This window comes from Echeneis naucrates, chromosome 9, assembly GCF_900963305.1.
Source record: "Echeneis naucrates chromosome 9, fEcheNa1.1, whole genome shotgun sequence".
Taxonomy (NCBI): domain Eukaryota; kingdom Metazoa; phylum Chordata; class Actinopteri; order Carangiformes; family Echeneidae; genus Echeneis; species Echeneis naucrates.
In genome coordinates, this window is record NC_042519.1 from 6,846,706 (window position 1) to 6,864,851 (window position 18,146).

The 18,146-nt window shown below is 41.9% G+C and overlaps 2 protein-coding genes across 2 annotated transcripts; one reads left to right on the forward strand and one right to left on the reverse strand.

The window, feature by feature from the left end:
- Positions 1–697: 697 nt before the first annotated feature.
- On the forward strand, positions 698–7,631 carry LOC115048605 (carnitine O-acetyltransferase). Its single transcript, XM_029510209.1, has 14 exons — positions 698–835; positions 2,051–2,320; positions 2,672–2,790; positions 3,413–3,466; positions 3,554–3,719; positions 3,877–4,051; positions 4,158–4,336; positions 4,429–4,529; positions 4,617–4,736; positions 4,821–4,943; positions 5,867–6,002; positions 6,091–6,153; positions 6,265–6,402; positions 6,506–7,631. Exons 1-14 carry the CDS (start codon positions 809–811, stop codon positions 6,719–6,721), a joined length of 1,887 nt encoding a protein of 628 aa, XP_029366069.1. The 5' UTR covers positions 698–808; the 3' UTR covers positions 6,722–7,631.
- Positions 7,187–16,763, reverse strand: adamts13 (ADAM metallopeptidase with thrombospondin type 1 motif, 13). Its single transcript, XM_029510208.1, has 28 exons — positions 16,686–16,763; positions 16,293–16,381; positions 16,024–16,174; positions 15,676–15,759; positions 15,374–15,498; positions 15,134–15,280; positions 14,868–15,002; positions 14,433–14,583; positions 14,205–14,309; positions 13,960–14,111; positions 13,807–13,870; positions 13,287–13,413; positions 13,055–13,203; positions 12,831–12,951; positions 12,433–12,513; positions 12,158–12,339; positions 11,919–12,075; positions 11,135–11,264; positions 10,854–11,033; positions 10,527–10,725; positions 10,349–10,451; positions 10,133–10,262; positions 9,870–10,046; positions 9,497–9,701; positions 8,486–9,035; positions 8,203–8,382; positions 7,576–7,751; positions 7,187–7,463 (listed from the first exon to the last, which is right to left on the reverse strand). The coding sequence occupies exons 1-28, from the start codon at positions 16,761–16,763 to the stop codon at positions 7,308–7,310; spliced, it is 4,284 nt and encodes a 1,427-aa protein (XP_029366068.1). The 3' UTR covers positions 7,187–7,307.
- Positions 16,764–18,146: the final 1,383 nt, after the last annotated feature.

Genomic DNA, 18,146 nt, shown 5'->3' on the forward strand with positions numbered 1-18,146 from the left:
ACATTTCTGGTGCCGAGAAATCGCACAGTAAAAAATTAAGTGTACCTTTCATTTAAACCTTATTTTATGCCTATTCGTTGTAGGGGACCGGAGTCTGTCTTTGGTTTGTATTTCCTGAAGAAATGAGTTAACGCTGTTTCTCTGGAAAGATGTTTGACGAGCTCCATCATGTGGTTAGTGAGGATCTGTGCAGCCTCACGCACCAGACCAACGCAGGCTAGAATATAACATTCTGTAAATGTATCATTTATATCAGGGCTTGCTTCAATTCATCAATAAAACTAACATCATTCAAAGCACTTAACGTGTTGGCTTTAAGTTTCAACGTCTGCTCCTGATAGATTATTTCACTGTACACGTAATAAGTGTGCACAAGAACAGCTTCATCATAGATGGGCCATGCATCTTATTTCCTATTATTTTATTTTACCATTCTTACTGAATATAACACAGACAATCATTTTTCTACTGCCCGATCCAGAGATAACGAATAGGGTCTTATTAATAGCTCTAATGGATCACTGGCATACATCCATTCTTCCATTAAAATAAACAGGACAATGAATAGAGCTTTTATTGCAGCGGGATGTTGAGTTCACGGTATAAACGGCAGTCACGTACAGACCAAACTCCACTCGGAAAATCGGGAATTTTGTTAAGCTCCCGGTTGCCTTTGCTCGGTGGGTCCGAGGGGGGGCGGACGGTCTGAGAATAGACAATCTGCTTGTCCTTGAGACATGACTGCCCGAGGGGGTTCCCATCTGTATTGCCGGGACAGCCCGAGACTTTAGCGCATCTGTGTGATAAGATGTTGGGTGTTTTTGTCAGAGCGGCGGTGAGTGTGTTGACTTTACATGTTTTTAACTGCGTGCTAAATAGTCATCGTTACGTTAGTTTTACGGCAGCAGCCAGGCTGTAGGGGGTGGGGCACTGGACAGGACGACAACAATATGACTAAATCAAGTTAAACTATACCAGAGTTGCTTCTGGAAACGAAAGACTGGCTATTTGTAGCGAAATTATGATATTTTACTGCATTTTCGTTGCCCCTCAAATGCGACATTTTGAGTAACGTTAGCTTAGCCCGGCCGATAGCATAACGTTAGCGTAAAATGCATACTGCAAAAAAAAAAAAAAAAAAAAAGACATCTGAAATGACGCTGAAATTGTAGTTTTGCCCAGAGGAAAAATTTTCCTGTCCATTTTTACTATCTTTTTATATTTTTTGTATGACATTTGAGTGGCTTAAAGCATAATAATGACGCTGCAACACACGGTGGTATAAATGGTTTTATTTTGGAAACTCTCCCGGAAGTTCATATTTGTAATCCAGCCACTTGACATAAACATTCCTCAGTTAATATGATTTATGTATATCAACACTGAGGAATTTATTTGCTCTTACTTTCTTTACAAAGCCGCATCTTATATCTAATAGCATCCCCTTTTTTATGACGTTATTAGCATCAATCAAATAATGGCTTGATAGTGATAACAGCAGTTAATATGAGGACACAGATTTCTTGTTTTCATGCCTGTTTGTTTTAGCTGCCATTTCAAAGCTCCAACTGTGTCAACCTTCTATTTATAAGTTGGCCCTGGATCACCACAGAACAAATACCTGCTTCGCTCAGTTGTTGTGGTGTAGAATTTCAGAGATCTAATCATCTTACTGCAACGCGTACACCTTTGGAAATAATCAGGAATGTAGTATGGACTGGACATACATACAGTACAGGCCAAAAGTTTGGACACACTGTCCTGTACTGTACTACGTTCCTGGACTGCACACACGTTATATTTATCAACATGTTGACACCTGGACTTGTGAGTCAGCTTCAGTCACCTCCATTTAATCTTTTGGGTCAACTGGTGAGATCATCAGTAAGGTTAAATTGCACATATCATCACAATGGGCCATGTGTTGCCATGGCACTATTTACAATATTTGAACTAAGAGTAGCTGGGTTGCTCTTTGTGTGTTATTTATTTCCATTGTACACTGTAATAGCAGAGGAAAGCCTGTGCTTATCAGTTTAATGTCTTCCAGCTGCGACAAGGTGTGGCAAAGCCATGCCGCCTGGTCAGATCAGTAACACACGTCCCAGAAAGGTCCCATGTGCACCAGGAGGGTTTACCCAAGTTGCCTGTGCCACCTTTGAAGCAGACGTTTGAGTGTTACCTGGCTAGTCTGGAGCCCATTGTCAGTGAGGAGGAGCTAGAGCACACCCGGAAACTGGTGGACGAGTTTCTCAAGGGTGGTGTTGGGGAAAGGCTGCAGAAAGGCCTTGAGCGACGGGCACGCAAGACAGAAAATTGGGTAAATATTTTGTTGTATTTCGGATTTTTTTATGAAATAGGGTGGCAGGTGTCTGATCTGAATTAAATTAGCCCTGCTAGCCTCTGGGTCCGCATTAAAATAATCTCTAGATAAATGTATTGAGACTCGTCATTTTGCAGTGAGGTCTATGCAGTTACCAGTGGGAGGAGGCATGAGAGTAATTGTCTAACTGAGCAAACTCATGGTCACTTTAGAGTTTTAAACTGCTGTACATTAAGTTAGTTAAGTCTTTAAAAGTGACTAAATCTGGATCTGTTGTATCAGACGTCTGCATGTTTAGAAGATGTAAAATATAGAACTGGAGTAATATATACTGCTGTGTTTATGTAGCTGTCAGAATGGTGGATGCAGTCAGCCTATTTAGACTGCCGTATGCCGGTGACAGTCTATACCAGCCCTGGGGTCGTCCTACCACGCATGCGCTTCACTGACCGCCAAGGACAAATGAGGTGAGAAAGCAGGATCCATATCCAGGACCAACAACAGTTGCAGATATCTTTCCAAACAAATCTCTACAATCATAAAAGAACACAAGCTAGTACTTTTGCAGTATGTGTGCAGATAGTTTCTCGAGCATCTCTTATAATCCTTAAATATGTGTAGTAATCACCACACTCATGAAGGTGTCTGTGAAGAATGATTTACATTTTCTTGAAGTCTACTATAAACAAGCTCATATGAAGCTGGGATCTCAAGATGACCTTCGCACAGGCTTCCCTTCACATCCTGGCTATTTAAAGCGCTCTGGCTGTTCATAGCATTGCTCAGCTGTTTTTGACTACAGTGACCGGTTATGCAGTGAACACATTGGCCCCGTAGAGAAGCCACCAGTGAAGCCAGTACTACCAATACTGTAGTAGACTTTTAAGTATACAGGGTAGGCTCATAATTGGTCAACAAGATAAACATTTTAATTGACTTTTACTTGTTAATTTTTGCACTGATAGCTGATTAATAATCTGTGTCTGTCTGTGTACTCCTTATATTCCCAGTGTCTTGTGGATGTGTATGTAAAACAAACAAGAAAACATCAAACGGCTGATCATAATGCAGCTACGTTTCTTTTTGCAGATTTGCTGCCAAACTGATTGCAGGAGTTTTGGACTTTAAAAAAATGATTGACACGTGGGTTTTCTTGCTCTCAATACAAAAATCTCATTAACATCATCACTGGTTCACCACAAATGGATAATGTGAGGTTCTGTGTCACAGTGAAACCCTGCCTGTGGAGTACCTAAGTGGAAAGCCACTGTGTATGGATCAGTATTACCAGATCTTGTCCTCCTGTCGTATCCCTGGTCCAAAAAGAGACACAGTCGTAAACTACACTATCGGCAAAACATCTACCACTCACATCACCGTGGTCCACAACTTCCAGGTACTCAAGATGGCCCGCCTCCTTTTCTCTTTCTTCTGTCCTCAAAATGTTGACAAGATGATTCAGGATTCATTTTAAAATGTGCTCATTAGAGCAGTGGCTGAACAAACACTGGTATTGTGACTAAATGATCCCGACCTGGCTTCTCTCCTCACAGTTCTTTGTCTTGGATGTGTACCACAGCGATGGCACCCCGCTGACAGTTGACCAGATTTACATGCAATTGGAGAAAATCTGGAACTCCTCTTTGCAGACAAACAAGGAACCAATTGGCATCCTGACATCACAGCACCGCAACACCTGGGGAAAAGCCTACAACAACTTGATAAAGGGTCAGCAAACAGAGAGATGAAAACTTATCAGCTTGACCTATTGTTAAAAAGCATATTTGACATGAAAAATATGCTAGCTCTCTAAGACCATTCAATTCACCCTCAGACAAAACAAATAAGGAGTCAGTCCGTGCCATCCAGAAAAGCATCTTCACAGTTTGTTTGGATGCCCCAATGCCACGCATGTCAGATGAGTTGTACTGGAGTCGCGTGGCTGCCCAGATGCTACACGGAGGAGGAGCTCGCTGGAATAGTGGCAACCGCTGGTTTGATAAGACATTGCAGGTTAGTTTGAGACAGTTGACTTGATATGTAAAATGATAAACAGGACTATGGCAGTGGTCGAGAGTTTGAATGCACCTGAAAATCGTCCTCAGTTCATCGTTGGTGAAGATGGTACATGTGGACTGGTGTATGAACATGCACCTGCTGAGGGTCCACCCATCGTGTTTCTCGTTGATTATGTTGTTAAGTACATGTAAGTTTCATTTAGTTGTTTCATCAGTGTTTAGTCCTTTTTCAAATGAATTCAGATGACTCACTGAATGATGTTCTTTCTCAACAGGCAGAGGGCTGATATAGTCCGATCTCCCATGGTTCCGCTGGCGATGCCTCTGAAACTGCGTTTTAACGTTACACCTGAGGTCAAGAGGGACATTGAGAAAGCCAAACAAAATTTGAATATGTACGTGATGTATGTGTAGTCATCTTTGTTTGAGTCGTCTCAGCTTCCAGACTGTCTAACTTTCTTTTTTCTGTCTTTTACTAGAATGGTGCATGACTTAGATGTGAAGGTGCTTATGTTTTCTTATTTTGGAAAAAACTTGCAAAAGCAACATAAGCTGAGTCCTGATGCATTTGTGCAAATGGCATTTCAACTGGCTTACTTCAGGTAAGAAATACTTTTTAGTAGTATCTTTTAACACAGTGCCATCCCTCACAGTTAGTTTCTCAGAAAGAACCCAAAGCTAATAACAACATTACAATAGCTACTATTTCAAACTCAACACCATATATACTAGTAGTTCATAATAGTAACCATCAAAGGTGCGACTTTATGGTAGTCATAAATTGTGTTGTTATTGCAGACAGTTTATTTTGAAATTCAGTGCCATCTTTGAATCTGTAATCAAGTTGAAATCTACAGCAATTACTATTGTCCCCTTTGCCTCAGAAACAATCAGTGTGATCATTTCGGTCTTTAACTTTGGACCCTGCTCTGTTGAATTATATATGTTTGGCATTATGTCCTAACCTTAATTAAAACAGACTCCCCTACATATCCGCAAGAATCTCTCTAACATGGGATATGATGTTTGTTTGGTGATGTTGTTGAGCAATAAGATGAGGAAAACAAACTTATGGAGCAGCAAGTCATTGTAATTTGTGTGTGTTCTTCTTATGATAACAGGGTTTCTTGGAAGAATATTATATCACCCCCACTGCATTAACTCAGGTTACATTAAAGTCTATCGTCATCAGCTGTCTGCCTCCTTTCCTGTTGGTCACGTACCTGTAACTTCTCTCCATGCAGTCCAACTAAGACAATCAAGAAAAGGGGGAGACAAAAACAAAAAAACACCAACAAATAATAAAACAGAAAAAAACAAGCTTTTACCCTTACCCTTATTCATGCTACCATCTCCCATGGGCAGCTTCTTGTTTTCCATGTAGGGTGAATCACCTTGATATTTTAAAAATAAAGAATCAACAGATTCTATTGAGTATTTTTCTCAATTAGCTGCTTTAGAAAAATGTAGTTGAAAATTATCCACACCATAAGTCCTGCATCATGTATCTTTTTCTGAATTCTAGGATGTATAACACTTGCTGCTCTACGTATGAGACCGCATCATTAAGAATGTTTAAATATGGGCGGACAGATGCAATCAATGCAACAACTGTGGACTCCTTCAAATTCGTTCAGGCAATGCAGGACCCAGCTAAGCAGGTAAAGACTGTTAAAGGCCTTAAATTTACACAAAAATGTAGTTTAATGCATGTTAGCTGTGCAACTAAAGAGTAAATATTGTCAACAGAACACAGAGAGGCTGACGCTGCTGCAGAAGGCCGTTCAGAAACACCAGGAGAGCACATATAATGTAAGAGCTGAGCTTTTTTAAAATAAAAGTCATGGTGTTTTGTTTTTTTTTTTTCCTCCTGAAATCATCTATTTAAACTCGGCTCTACACATTCAATAATTCTCTTTTTAGGTTATTCATGGACAAGGCATAGACAGACATCTCCTCGGGCTGAAGATGCAAGCTATTGAAGACCTGACCTCCATGCCTGAGATATTCATGGATACCTCTTATGCTGTGGCTCAGCATTATAATCTCTCCACCAGCCAGGTATTTTTGTTTTTTAGGAAGTCAACACTTAGTAAGCAAATGATTATTTGTTGTCGTATTTGTTTGAGTATTTGCCCTCATCTCACTCCGTCTCTCTGTCCAGGTTGGCTCCAAGACAGACTGTGTGATGTGTTTTGGTCCGATGGTGCCAGATGGCTATGGAGTGTGTTACAATCCCATGGATGAGCACATCAACATCGCTATCACGGCCTTCAACAGCTGTGAGGAGACGAATGCTGCCAAGTTTGCCCAGGCTGTAGAGGATGCACTGTTGGACATGAGAGCTCTCTTGGAAGACACAGCAACAGCCAAGCAGTGATCCCGAACCGGAGCCAGGCGCGGCACTCATGTCCCACTGGGCCGTACAGGAGCCGCAACTGAACCTGCCCTGGGTCTGTGGCACAGTGCCACACCGGCACAGACACACAATGTACTGAGTGTGATGCAGCTGAGTGGAAATCTGTTATCAAAGGACTGTGGGAAGTGCAATGTGTGATGGTTAATGCACTGCCTTTGAGTTGAGAAGCTATTCTCTGAGATGGAAATTCTATATTTTAATATATTGTGTTAAACATTTAAAACTTTTAAATGAACATTATTTGCTAAATGTATTAGCAAAAATGTTTTTTCCTGTGTTTATACTTAACTAGCTCGTCGTGCAGTCTTCATAATGATGTTGATAATGATGTTCTCCCCTGACTAACAGATTTTAAGAGTTTTGGTTTGTTTATTTTATTATTTAAGGTCAAAATAATTTGCATACTTATAGGAAAACCAAGTTTAAAAGCATCATTCTTTCTATTCAATAGAGTTGAATTTAATGGCAGGTACAAAAAATTCAAGTATTTTAAACTAAGAAATATTAAACATAAATGGAACCTCCTTAAGAAAGTTCATATTTAGTGTCAAATAGTCATAAAGGAATATTCAGCTCTGAAGCTTCCTTCAGTATGCAGGTAGTCTCCATGAAATTCAATCTCAGCCATGTTTCCCGAGGAGTGCCACAGAAACAGCTGTTGGCCTTTAAACACATTGGTCTTTAAGACATTCGTGTCCCGGATCTGAACAAGAAACACAAGATAGAATATTGCTGTTAGTTATTCCACTCACATTTTCCCCATCAGGTATGCAGCATATTGAAAGAACCACAGGACTTCAGAGGTCTGTCCGCACCATAATGTACGTGGACTGGGAGCGGCTGGCGTTGAATAATAATCCTATGTGTAGCGCTTGGATTCTGATCTTCACAGAGGGAGGGGCATTGATGAGCACTCTGCAGGTGTGGTTAGTGTCGGACGTAGTTGGGTTCTCAAACTGACCACTGGGGGAAAACAGCTGGACATCACAATCTGAGAGGCAAAGACAAAGTTTATTTAGTTGTTGGTAAGCACATGGGGCAAATAGAAAATACAAGAATGCCTGTACAATTCAAAGCAATGACTTTCATTTATGAAGATCAAAATGGATACCATTTGTTGGAATTGGCTTAGCTTGTAATTCATTTTAGTGTTTTCATCCCATAGCTTGTTGCATTTAAAGCTTCAGTTGCAGGGCTTTGGATTTCATTAGATTGTGTACGTCTTCACACTGTAGAGAATTTCCCCCCAGATTCAGTTTTGAACCTTTATGTAGGAAAAGGCTTCAACATGAGGTTCAGTTTACTTGTAGTCACATCAATTTAAATAAGAATAATCAGTGTTTTTGTAATTTTTGATATATAACCATGTTTGAAGCAAATATGCAGAATCTCATTAGTCTTAAAGTAAGTCGTGAACACAAAGAACAGCCACGCTGGCTCACCTTGATGGTGGCTCCTCTTTGTGTTTTTCTGTGACTTGTAGGTGAAAACAATCCCATTCCCAGGAGTGAGCAGATTTTGACGAACCAGCAGGACGTTAGTTCTACTGGTCAGCTCACTGCTCGCTACTGACGCACACTTCCTCACAAACACCAGACGGTCGTAGAATGCCACATACTCCTCTGCAAGAGAACATGCACGTAGTTATAGACCTTTATTTTTGGTAGCCACAACATGGAGGGTAATACTTTAACTTTTGCTACCTTATACTGTAGTTTGACATACTTTTTCTGCAATTCAAGGAGCTCAATTCCACTTTAATGTGAATGACCTCATCTAGGGGTCGACCTATTGATACTGTGCAGCGGCTGGTTACATCCTTTAAATCCACTCTGCCCGACTCATCCAGGAGAAGTTGTCCACACACTGGAAAAGAGCACACACTTGTGATAATCCTGCATCTAACTTCGGCTCTTACTGAGAGTTGGTAAGTGTTCATGCCTTCAGGGGTTGGGGTGATTGTTGTGCTTGTCTGAGTGGCGATTGCCTCTGTGGGGCTTGGAAAGAGATGGTCTGTGTGGTGCACTGCTGTGTCTTTGTGGCTGGGAGATAGGAGGGTTCCCTTTGTGAAGTTGGCTGTCTGTGTTGCAGCAGTGGTGTCAGAGTCTATGTCTGATGTTGGCACTGCATCTCCACAGCTGACCAGGGAGCATCCCTGGATGGTGATGGGTTTGGGCATGTGCATGCATAGCAGAGGACTGAGGGGCTCAGGCTCAGAGGGACCCAGACAGGACACAGCCCTGGACTGGATCCCGTATCCACACGTTACTGAACACTAGAAAGGAACAAAGGAAAAGCTCACGTCACAGAGTCAGTAGCAGACATAAATGATATTATATTACACAATAAATAGTAATCAAGTAGCTGGTTGACAAGTGTTAAGAGGTGAAACTGGTCAAAATGTTCTGAATGGGCCACACCAACTAATCCGCATTTTAACTCTGGAACTACGTACATTTCTGACAATGTTGACTTATCAAGAAGTAGGTAAGTACAGACTAGTTGGAAAAATATGCAAAATAACAGACTGGAATGATTTTGGCACCATATTGAAAGGTTTTGTGAAACTGTAGGGGGGGAGGGGGACCAAAATGGTCGATTACTAGCACAAGTAAAAATATATACAGAGTGCTGTGAGCTGATATTAATTCTCAATCTTACACAGGGCTGCAGTGATTAACAGCTTATTCCGATGATCATTTTCTAATCTAATCGAATATGATGTGTGAATGCTACCTGGCTCCATGGCTTCACCTCCCACCTGAAGGTGCAAATTTGTACCAGGCAGGGAACTGTGGTGGCTGGTTTGATGGCTGCCCGACAGTTTTCCTCTGGCACCACAGTCTCCTTGCCATGGATAAATTGGACACAGGAAACAATCCTCTGAGAGACACCCAGGTCGCAGGACACAGAGCAGGGTGACGTCCTGTACACCTTCCACCTGGACAAGTGACAGTGGTAGTCAGATTTTTATATATATATCTATATATATATAGATATATATATTTGTTTGTTTGGTTTTTTTTATAATTTTTTTTTTTTTTGGCCATTCCAGAAATTGATTTCTGACGTCTGTAAATGTGTGTGTGTGTATGTGTGTGTGTTTTACCTCGCTGGGCAGCTGAGGGTGTTACATGAAACGACTGCTGTGGGTTTGAGAAAATCACTGCACTCTGAATCCTCCACAACCTCCTCCTCTCCGTCTGCTTCATGAGCACAGTACAACACCCTGTTGGCCACCCCTCCTCCACACGTTACGCTGCAGACTCCTTGCTTAGAGCGCCACCTGCTTGTTAAAAATATCTCACTGCTGTCATGTGTTGGATGGTGATAGTAGATGCTAAGAGCAGATATGATATTTTGGAATCTCACGTGGGAGGGCAAGGAGAAGTGTTGCAGAGCTCAGACTGTGGAGGGGGTTTGGTAGAAGCATCACAGTGGAAGTCAGGCACTCCCAGTCTGGTCTGGTGGTCCACACAGGAAAACCACACCTGCAGGGTTCCTACATAAGCATCAGGCTTTGGTTGGCCTTATCTGAGGAAGACATGCTGTTTCTGAGTTAGGGGCAACCATAGTTTTTCCACTTACCATTACTGCAGGTCTTTGAGCACTGGCTGATAACAGGGCTCCACACATACACAGGATCGTGCCTGGAGCGTGGCTGCAGCCCAGACTTTAGCAGAGGCCGTTCCTGGTCAAGAAAAGCAATATTCAGTCATGCCTCATCATTTAACGTTGGAGTGATTTTAGTCCTTTTTCCCTTTACCTCTCCCTTAGACTCCCACCCAATAGGACAGACGTCGACCACGCAGGGCACAGAATCAGGTGGTCTGATCTGCTTTGAACATAAGCCTTGATCCACCTCAACATCCTGACCGCCTTCAGGCCGGACACAGGACACATCACGTTTGGCTTCTCCAGGGCCGCACACTGCCGAACATTCCCCTGGCTTTGACACCTGCCATCTGTGAGTTTTTAACACAAAAACTACTTATTTTGCTAACTAATATTAGCAGTATAGCATTGAAAACCTGCACATTCTGTGATCAATAAAAGGATTTGATCAACGCAATTCACAGTGTAGACTTTATACCTGGCAGGGCAGTGCTGCAGGTTACATTTTTCAACGTCGTTTGGAGCTTCATTGGGTGGGCATTCAGAATCAGGAACCCTCACCACATCAGCTCCATGATTCTGAACGCACCTAACAGGACGCATCCTCTTTCCTCCACCACAGGAGGCACTACAGGGTCCAAATGCTCCTGTGTCCCACCTGTACAACAGAAAATTATTCATCACCGTCCATTTTTGGTGAACTGTAGGTGTATTATGCCGGACCCAAAGGGACAAAACAGATGTGAATCTAAACCTAACCTGGGGGGGCAGGGTGATAGCTGACAGGTTGTTTGGAGTGGTGTAGGTGGTGGAGGTGTTTCACAATTGTGTTCTTCCAAATGACTGCCAGTATTTTCATTTGCACACACATATACATGTTTCTGTACCCCTGTAAAAAACAACAACAAAAAAAAAAAAAACAAGACCACAACAACAAAGAAATACATTGGGTGAAAAGAATATATAGAAACATCTTCAATTAATTCTCTGGAACTTATTATTTTTTATTTACAGATTTTGCACTGCTATTTGGCTTCTCCGAAAATATTTATAGTAGAGGGGAACATTTACAAATCTAAAATGTACAATTAAAAAAATTACATATGTTTTTCTTTTTCCTGCAGTTCATGATAAAAGTTTCACATTTGTTATATTTTGTGTGATCCATCCATTTATCAGTTCATTGGACTTTCTTTTGGCATTTTCAGCATCTGAGACCAGAACAATGATGAAATTAATTTGGTATATTCAACACTTAGACAGAAACTAAGTGTGGGATAAAAGCTTGCTCAACAAGGTCATTATTGTTGCACATTATCACACAAAAGCCTTCTTTCTGGAAACTCATTTGTAAAAGTTGCTGACTCCTTAAACAAAAAAACTAAGACTATAATGTGCAGCCAGTCTGAATTCATAAGAGCCTAAACCACAGAAAGAATTGTTGAGTGAAAATTCTGTTTTCTTTTTTCTTGTGTGTGTGTGTGTGTGTGTGTGTGTGTGTGTGTGTGATTCTCAGCGTGACTTGTGTTTAACAGTTACTTACCTGGTCCACAGGAGACAGAGCAGGGTGCTGTAAAAACAACCCATCTGCCTGTAGGTGTGATGCGTGCTGAGCCGCTGTTACTGGAAGGTAAATAGAACTGGTAACTAATGTTTGGGTTTGTCTTCTCCCCGTATTCTTTCCCATATTTGCGATAGACCTGCAAAAAGAAAAGTGGAAACAAATGTGGAACTTAGAAGTCAATATTGCAATGTCCAGTGAGTCTGATGGTACCTCCGGACCTGTATGTTTATATCCTGTTTCAGCGGTCCAGGCAGCAGCAGCTCCTCCATCGCAGGCAAAAGGTCAGGGGTCAGGTGAAGGCGGTATTCTAGGTGGTCATCATCCAGCACGGAGGGATGAGTCATACTCAGTGCCATGCTGCCCGTTCCAGACACAATGTACCGATCCCCTGCTTTTACAGCTTTGAACACCAATGCCAAAAGCAAGTCTTCAGTTTTAATCTGGTAACAACTACTGTAGAAACATAAATATCATGTAAAGTATTGGGACTCACCCATGTGTGTGAAGAGAGGTGCCCTGTTTACAATATGAACCTGTGTGGCATTCATTGGCAGAGTTAGGAAGGTGGTGTACTCTGAAACAGAAAGCAGAGATTCATAATCTCAGGAAGACAATACAGCAATAAGAGCTGCGACTGTCAGTATTAAGATATTTACTGATTATTTTCCTCAAAAAATGAGGAAAAGTAATTAAAAGTGCCCTTCATATTCTACTCAGGAAATCTTACAATTACAAACAGTCTAACATATCTATTTAGAATTATATAAAACAGAGAAATGTGACACATGGAAATAACAAAGTGATAATTGATGTCAAAGTTTTGTTGATTATCTTAGTAGCAGTCAACCCATTTTCTGTTGTTCAGTAATTAGACACTGCTGCTTACTCTACCTCGGGCCTGGCCGCCAGTGTAGGAGTCAGAGGTCAAACTGCAGGACGATCCATCTCCACCACACACCCCACACACATCCATGACTTTCCCAGAGCGCAGCACCCCGTCGCAGCCGAACAGCTGATCACAGACAAAGGTTTGTGTGAGAGTGAGTTTAAAATAAGAGTGAGAAAATATATGCATCAGCTCTCTGGTACGTGTGGTCTTGTTTAGTCATCTCTACCTGGCATTTCCCTTTTAGACAAGTAGCGGTCGAGCCATATGGAGGCGGACTGCCTGACTCACAACGCGTGCCATCCACAAACTGAGAGCCACGGCTCACTATGAAGTTTTCTCCTTGTGACAGGCACATGTATCTGCACTGCTCATCCCCTGTCAGTTGACAGAGGGAAATGTTGGAGGTGTAGCTTTTGTCAATTTACACATGGTTAATCTTTTTTTTTCTTTAGTCCCACCTTGTACTAAACCTACAGCAGGGATCCACGTGTAGAAGGAGGCAGTGTGTGGTATCAGGTGGAGGGGCTGCGGGTCTGTCTGGGAACACTGCTCAGCCATGAAATCTAGCTGTGTGTGTTCACATGGCTACAGCAACACCAGCGGTGACAAAAACAGGCATATGTATTTTTTACAATTTGTCCAGCCCAACCTGATGATAGCGTTTGAAAGCACCAACTAAAAACAGCAGTTGCATTTTGATAGCAGTACATTTCTCTCAATGTGAAGTTGTTCAGATGGACAGCAAACTTTGTCCCCAGTCCATGGTCTCGCTTTTGAATGATTTCTTTGCTTCCAGTTTTTGGAATCATGCCAACAATGCATGTATTTTTGGAGGTTTCTTTTGAGAGCAGAGGCTGCAAATCACTAACAAAAAAATCATTAAAACGAGGGAGGATTCTTGGTACGGTGATCCACTGAGCAAACAGTATTGACCTACTGTATGGAGCCTCATTGTAAACATAACCAGTCTGGACTTACCTCCTGGTGACAAAGTTCAGCATCAATATCTGCTCCCTGACACTCATTCCCTCCAAATGCAGGTCTGAAATTTTGTCATATTTCATTTGTCAGGGATAATGACACTTGACTGTCAACAAAAAGCTCCAGTTATGCTTGAGTTACATTTGTTACCTTGGGTTGTTGCATTGCCGCGTGCGGTGAGTGACTCCCCCACCACATGTCCGTGAACATGGGGAGAACTCAGACCAGCTGGACCAGGAGCCATGCACCACCACAGAGGAACTGAGCTCATCTGGGGACACACAACGTCCCTTCAGACACCACTGCAAGAGAAACATAAAAACCACACGTTGCTTACATTTTAGGTGAAGTCTGAAACTTGGGAAAATACAGAATGACTCATCACAGAGCAGTACCTGCTTTGGTGCACACTCTGTCCCGTCCAGCAGAGGAACCAGGAGACGTTTACAAGAGCTGTCATCCTCAGGGTTGATTTGACAGGACAGAACACGACAAGCTGGCTGATGGAGGTAAACACCAACATAAGAAACATGACTACAAATGTGATAGGAATGTTTTATTATTATTTATTTTTTTGTGATATGCCACCTGGCGGTACTAAGCTGCAATTACATGTGATTTACCATGTCAGGATTGCTGAAAGAGCAGGCTCTTGCAGTGCTACCAAAAGCTATACGACACTGATCATCCACCCCATAGTACAGACCAGGCTTCCAGTCTTGTAGAGTGCCTCCCATTGCAGGCAGGTCATTGATGCAGCTGGCCTTCCCTTCACTGGGGACAAATGACATTCCCATATATTCAGTACATCACGCTGCAAGCCTTTAGAAGGTTTCCTATCTTTACATGCTTTACATTTTCATTACAATGATTCATGTAGTGGTCTTAGAATTTCAAATCTAAAATCCTTAAAATGTGAAGAAATAAATGAGTTCTGCCCAACTAATGTGAAAGCATTTAGCTGTGACTCGTATATGAAAGCCCTTTCAACAGTGGCAGGTCTGCATGATGAATGAGAAACTATTTCATGCACAGCTGCTCTGCGCAGGTTGGCTCACCTGAAGAATGTGAGCAACTGCTGTCTGCTGCAGGGAGACCACGTCAGATCCACGCTGTTGTAGCCTCCATCAGAGGCCATCATGAAGCCACTCCTGCTGCATGTGTTTCCCACTCCATCATGGTTGATTCCAAAACTGGGTGAAGTCAAACAGATCACAGGTACTTAAAAGACGGTACTGCCCGTGTTTTTCAAGCATTAACATACACTTTAAAACACACAGCTACCGTGTGATGTGATGTGCTCACGTATTTGTGTCTGCATTACCTGTGGCCAATTTCATGAGCAATAGTGATCCCCAGGTCAAAGCCTGTGTCTTCTGTAATCACACAGCTCCAGTCACTGGAACAAGCCCCGCCCAGCTGTGCTACTCCTCTGACCTGTTTGTTCCCATTAGGCAACACCAAGTCATACCTTGTTGTGATAAACAAAGAAAAGCAGTTTGTTCTTCCATTAATGAAATGTTTACTTACAACAAAACCAGCTACATAGTGACAGCCAACATACCTTGTAACGTACAACAAAAGATCAGCATGTAGTGGGTCTGTATCATTGGAGGGGTTTATCCTTCTGCCCCAGTCACACACACTTCTAAGAGATGAGGTTATGTTGGTAGACATTTGTATCTCTGGCTAGAAGAAGAAATAGGGTTACATGGGAGGGAAAAAAAAGGTCAATAGCCTTTTCTCCTTCCATCTTGGATCGCCATTCTTCATATATACATTTTCCATAGAATAGCTGAATACTAAAATTGCATTTGCGTTCAAACTTCCATGAATTTACCACAGGTAAAACAAAGAGCTGATTACCTCTGGCTCTGACAGGATGATCGTGCGGACCAAGTGCACCCGCATGTTGGCGCCCAGGGTCATGTCTCTCAGCAGCTCTGAGGCCTGGGTGGAAATTGATCTATATAACATTTTCTGGATGCTCATTGTAATGGGACTGTAGTATTGCAGGGCACTCTATAGAACTGGCTATGGAACCATTTCAACATAACATCTGGCCTGACTATTCTCTCTAAGTTCAGTTGCTTATTAATTGTTTTGGTTATTATTGTGCTAGTTAGTCCTATGCATTAGTATGAAGACGCATATATGCAACATAGACTGCTCAGACAACTGTTCTTTTACTGCGTGTTTTTTAATTGGACTTACAATATTGAGGTTGGTCAGAATATATCTCTCTGTATCCTGCTTGTGGGCCTGCTGGACATCAGGTCCTACCACCACCAGCAGCTCCAGATGTGTGATGTCAGGCATCAGGGCTGAGCGACGCAGCCGCCCAGTCTCTGTGAACAATGTAGACTCATGCAGTAATTTTCTTATGTATTTAGTTACTTTAATGTAGTTAAAAATGTAAGTAGGATCATTTTAGTTGAATACAACAAGGCTAAGACACAGTGATAGTGTTATTTGTGAGTCTTATACTGCCTTGGGAATACAGACCAGAGACATCAGAGGCAGAATCAGGAAAGGAGACCATGTCTCTTTGAGTGGAGGAGTGATGAGATAGCTTTTGGAAGGAATACACAATAACATTGTTTTTAGGTCCTTCAGAAACAGATGTTCTGTAAATTACTTTTAGATCTGTGCCACAAAAATACTCCATGAAAATACAAAAATCTTTCAATGCTTTTGTTTTTTGAAGTATCCACCATGTAAATCCAGTAAAACATGGTTATGACTCTATACAGGTTGTGGGATCTCACAGAATGATAAACAGCTTAAAGCTGAAGAGTTCAATGTACTTTGCAGAAGTCCCGAACAGTGGAATCACTCACCACTGTGATCCTGTTCACCCGGAGCTTTCCACCTACTTCGTCCAATGGAGATCTCATTAGAGTGCTGAGGCCAGGCCACAGTAACAGCAGACTGAGCAGAGTCATAAAAACCATGTTTCCCCCTCTTCCTGTGTGTCTACCTGTTCTGCTTCAGTGCTAAGACTATGTGTGAGCCTCCTACTCAGGCAGGACCGAGCTCAGCTCAGAAAGTACAAATAACATGTGTTTATGTAAAGAGTAGGGACAAAGTTAATGAGAGGGCCCCCTACCCCCTCCTCCTCCAGCAAGAGGGCAGCACTCATTGGTTGTTTTTTCCCCCTTTCTTTTTTTGCAATATGACTAATTTGTGTCATTGGCCGTCTTTCGTCACTGAGCTATAAAGACTTCTTTAATGAAGAGAGAAAACTATTGTTGCCAGCTGTGTGCTTTATTTAGCGACCAAAATCCCTCTTTTGGAATCGTTCCCATATTTTTTATTGAGGACTTTCACAGCTCCAATCATTGCTGAATTAATCCTAATTATCATAAATAATCTTAAGTGTTATGTCCTAATGTCGCCATTAGAGGGCAGTCACAATCCTGGAAGAACTCTGGAAGGGACCAGGAGCACACACAAACGCACACAAACACACACAAACACATACACACACACTGTACTTCAAGTGTGTAGTAAAATAAATAAATAAACCCTCTAGCTCCATGACAGATGTAAAACATTATCTAATGCTGAATTGCTCATTTGGAACTCAGGAGATTCACAGTGGAAATAATATAACAACAGCTAGAACTGACAACCTTATTCCTATAATTATTTCCCTTTATTACTTGTCCAAACCAAAGACCTTTCCTGGCTTCAACTATTAGTAGTGATTCCTTTTTATGTGTTTTGATGGGAAGGGACTCATTTTAAATAGATCCCTGGCTCAAATACAGTAGGTAACTAGGGCAACCATTTCTTCATTCTATAGTAATGATACAAATGTCAGCAATAACAAAGACGTATTCCAGCCTTCAGTTGAACTCTAAAATGCCCAAAGTGTTTGAACCCCTCTCCTCTGTCAACCTTCCTTCCCCAGGGTGTATAGTTTATCTCCATAAAGCAAGGATTCAAGCCCATCTGCCATTAGTCTACCAGATATCTGTCTGTTGTCAGTCTGAATTAACAGCTGGGTGTCACAGACATTACACCAGCCTCACTACTCCACTAAAACCTCAGTGCCCTGCTGGATTTACCAAGCCCAACAGACTGTGATAAGTGTTGGATCCCAGTGCCCATGTCTGCACAGAAGAGAGTAGGGATTGTATATTTATAATGTCTTAAATTATATATATATAGCCATATGGGATGCACAAGTGGGCACAACAGATGATGCCTCAGGAAATGTTGGTTGGTTGGTTGCAGTTCATCAGGAAAGAGGAAGTTTTTCAAGGAACCAATTTAACACAGAAAACTCACAATCTCTGTTATTCTATTAAATAAATACAGTCGGATATTTG

Bases quoted from the DNA above. Each gene is read 5' to 3' on its own strand.
- LOC115048605 (XM_029510209.1), top strand. From the start codon at position 809: ATGTTGGGTGTTTTTGTCAGAGCGGCG. The intron at 3,467-3,553 runs GTGGGTTTTCTT...TCTGTGTCACAG, and splicing joins TTTAAAAAAATGATTGACAC to TGAAACCCTGCCTGTGGAGT. The intron at 4,530-4,616 runs GTAAGTTTCATT...CTTTCTCAACAG, and splicing joins GATTATGTTGTTAAGTACAT to GCAGAGGGCTGATATAGTCC.
- adamts13 (XM_029510208.1), bottom strand. From the start codon at position 16,763: ATGGTTTTTATGACTCTGCTCAGTCTGCTGTTACTGTGGCCTGGCCTC. The intron at 13,414-13,806 runs GTAAGTCCAGAC...GTGTTGCTGTAG, and splicing joins CTGAACTTTGTCACCAGGAG to CCATGTGAACACACACAGCT. The intron at 7,464-7,575 runs GTGCGGACAGAC...TTTCTTGTTCAG, and splicing joins CCCAGTCCACGTACATTATG to ATCCGGGACACGAATGTCTT.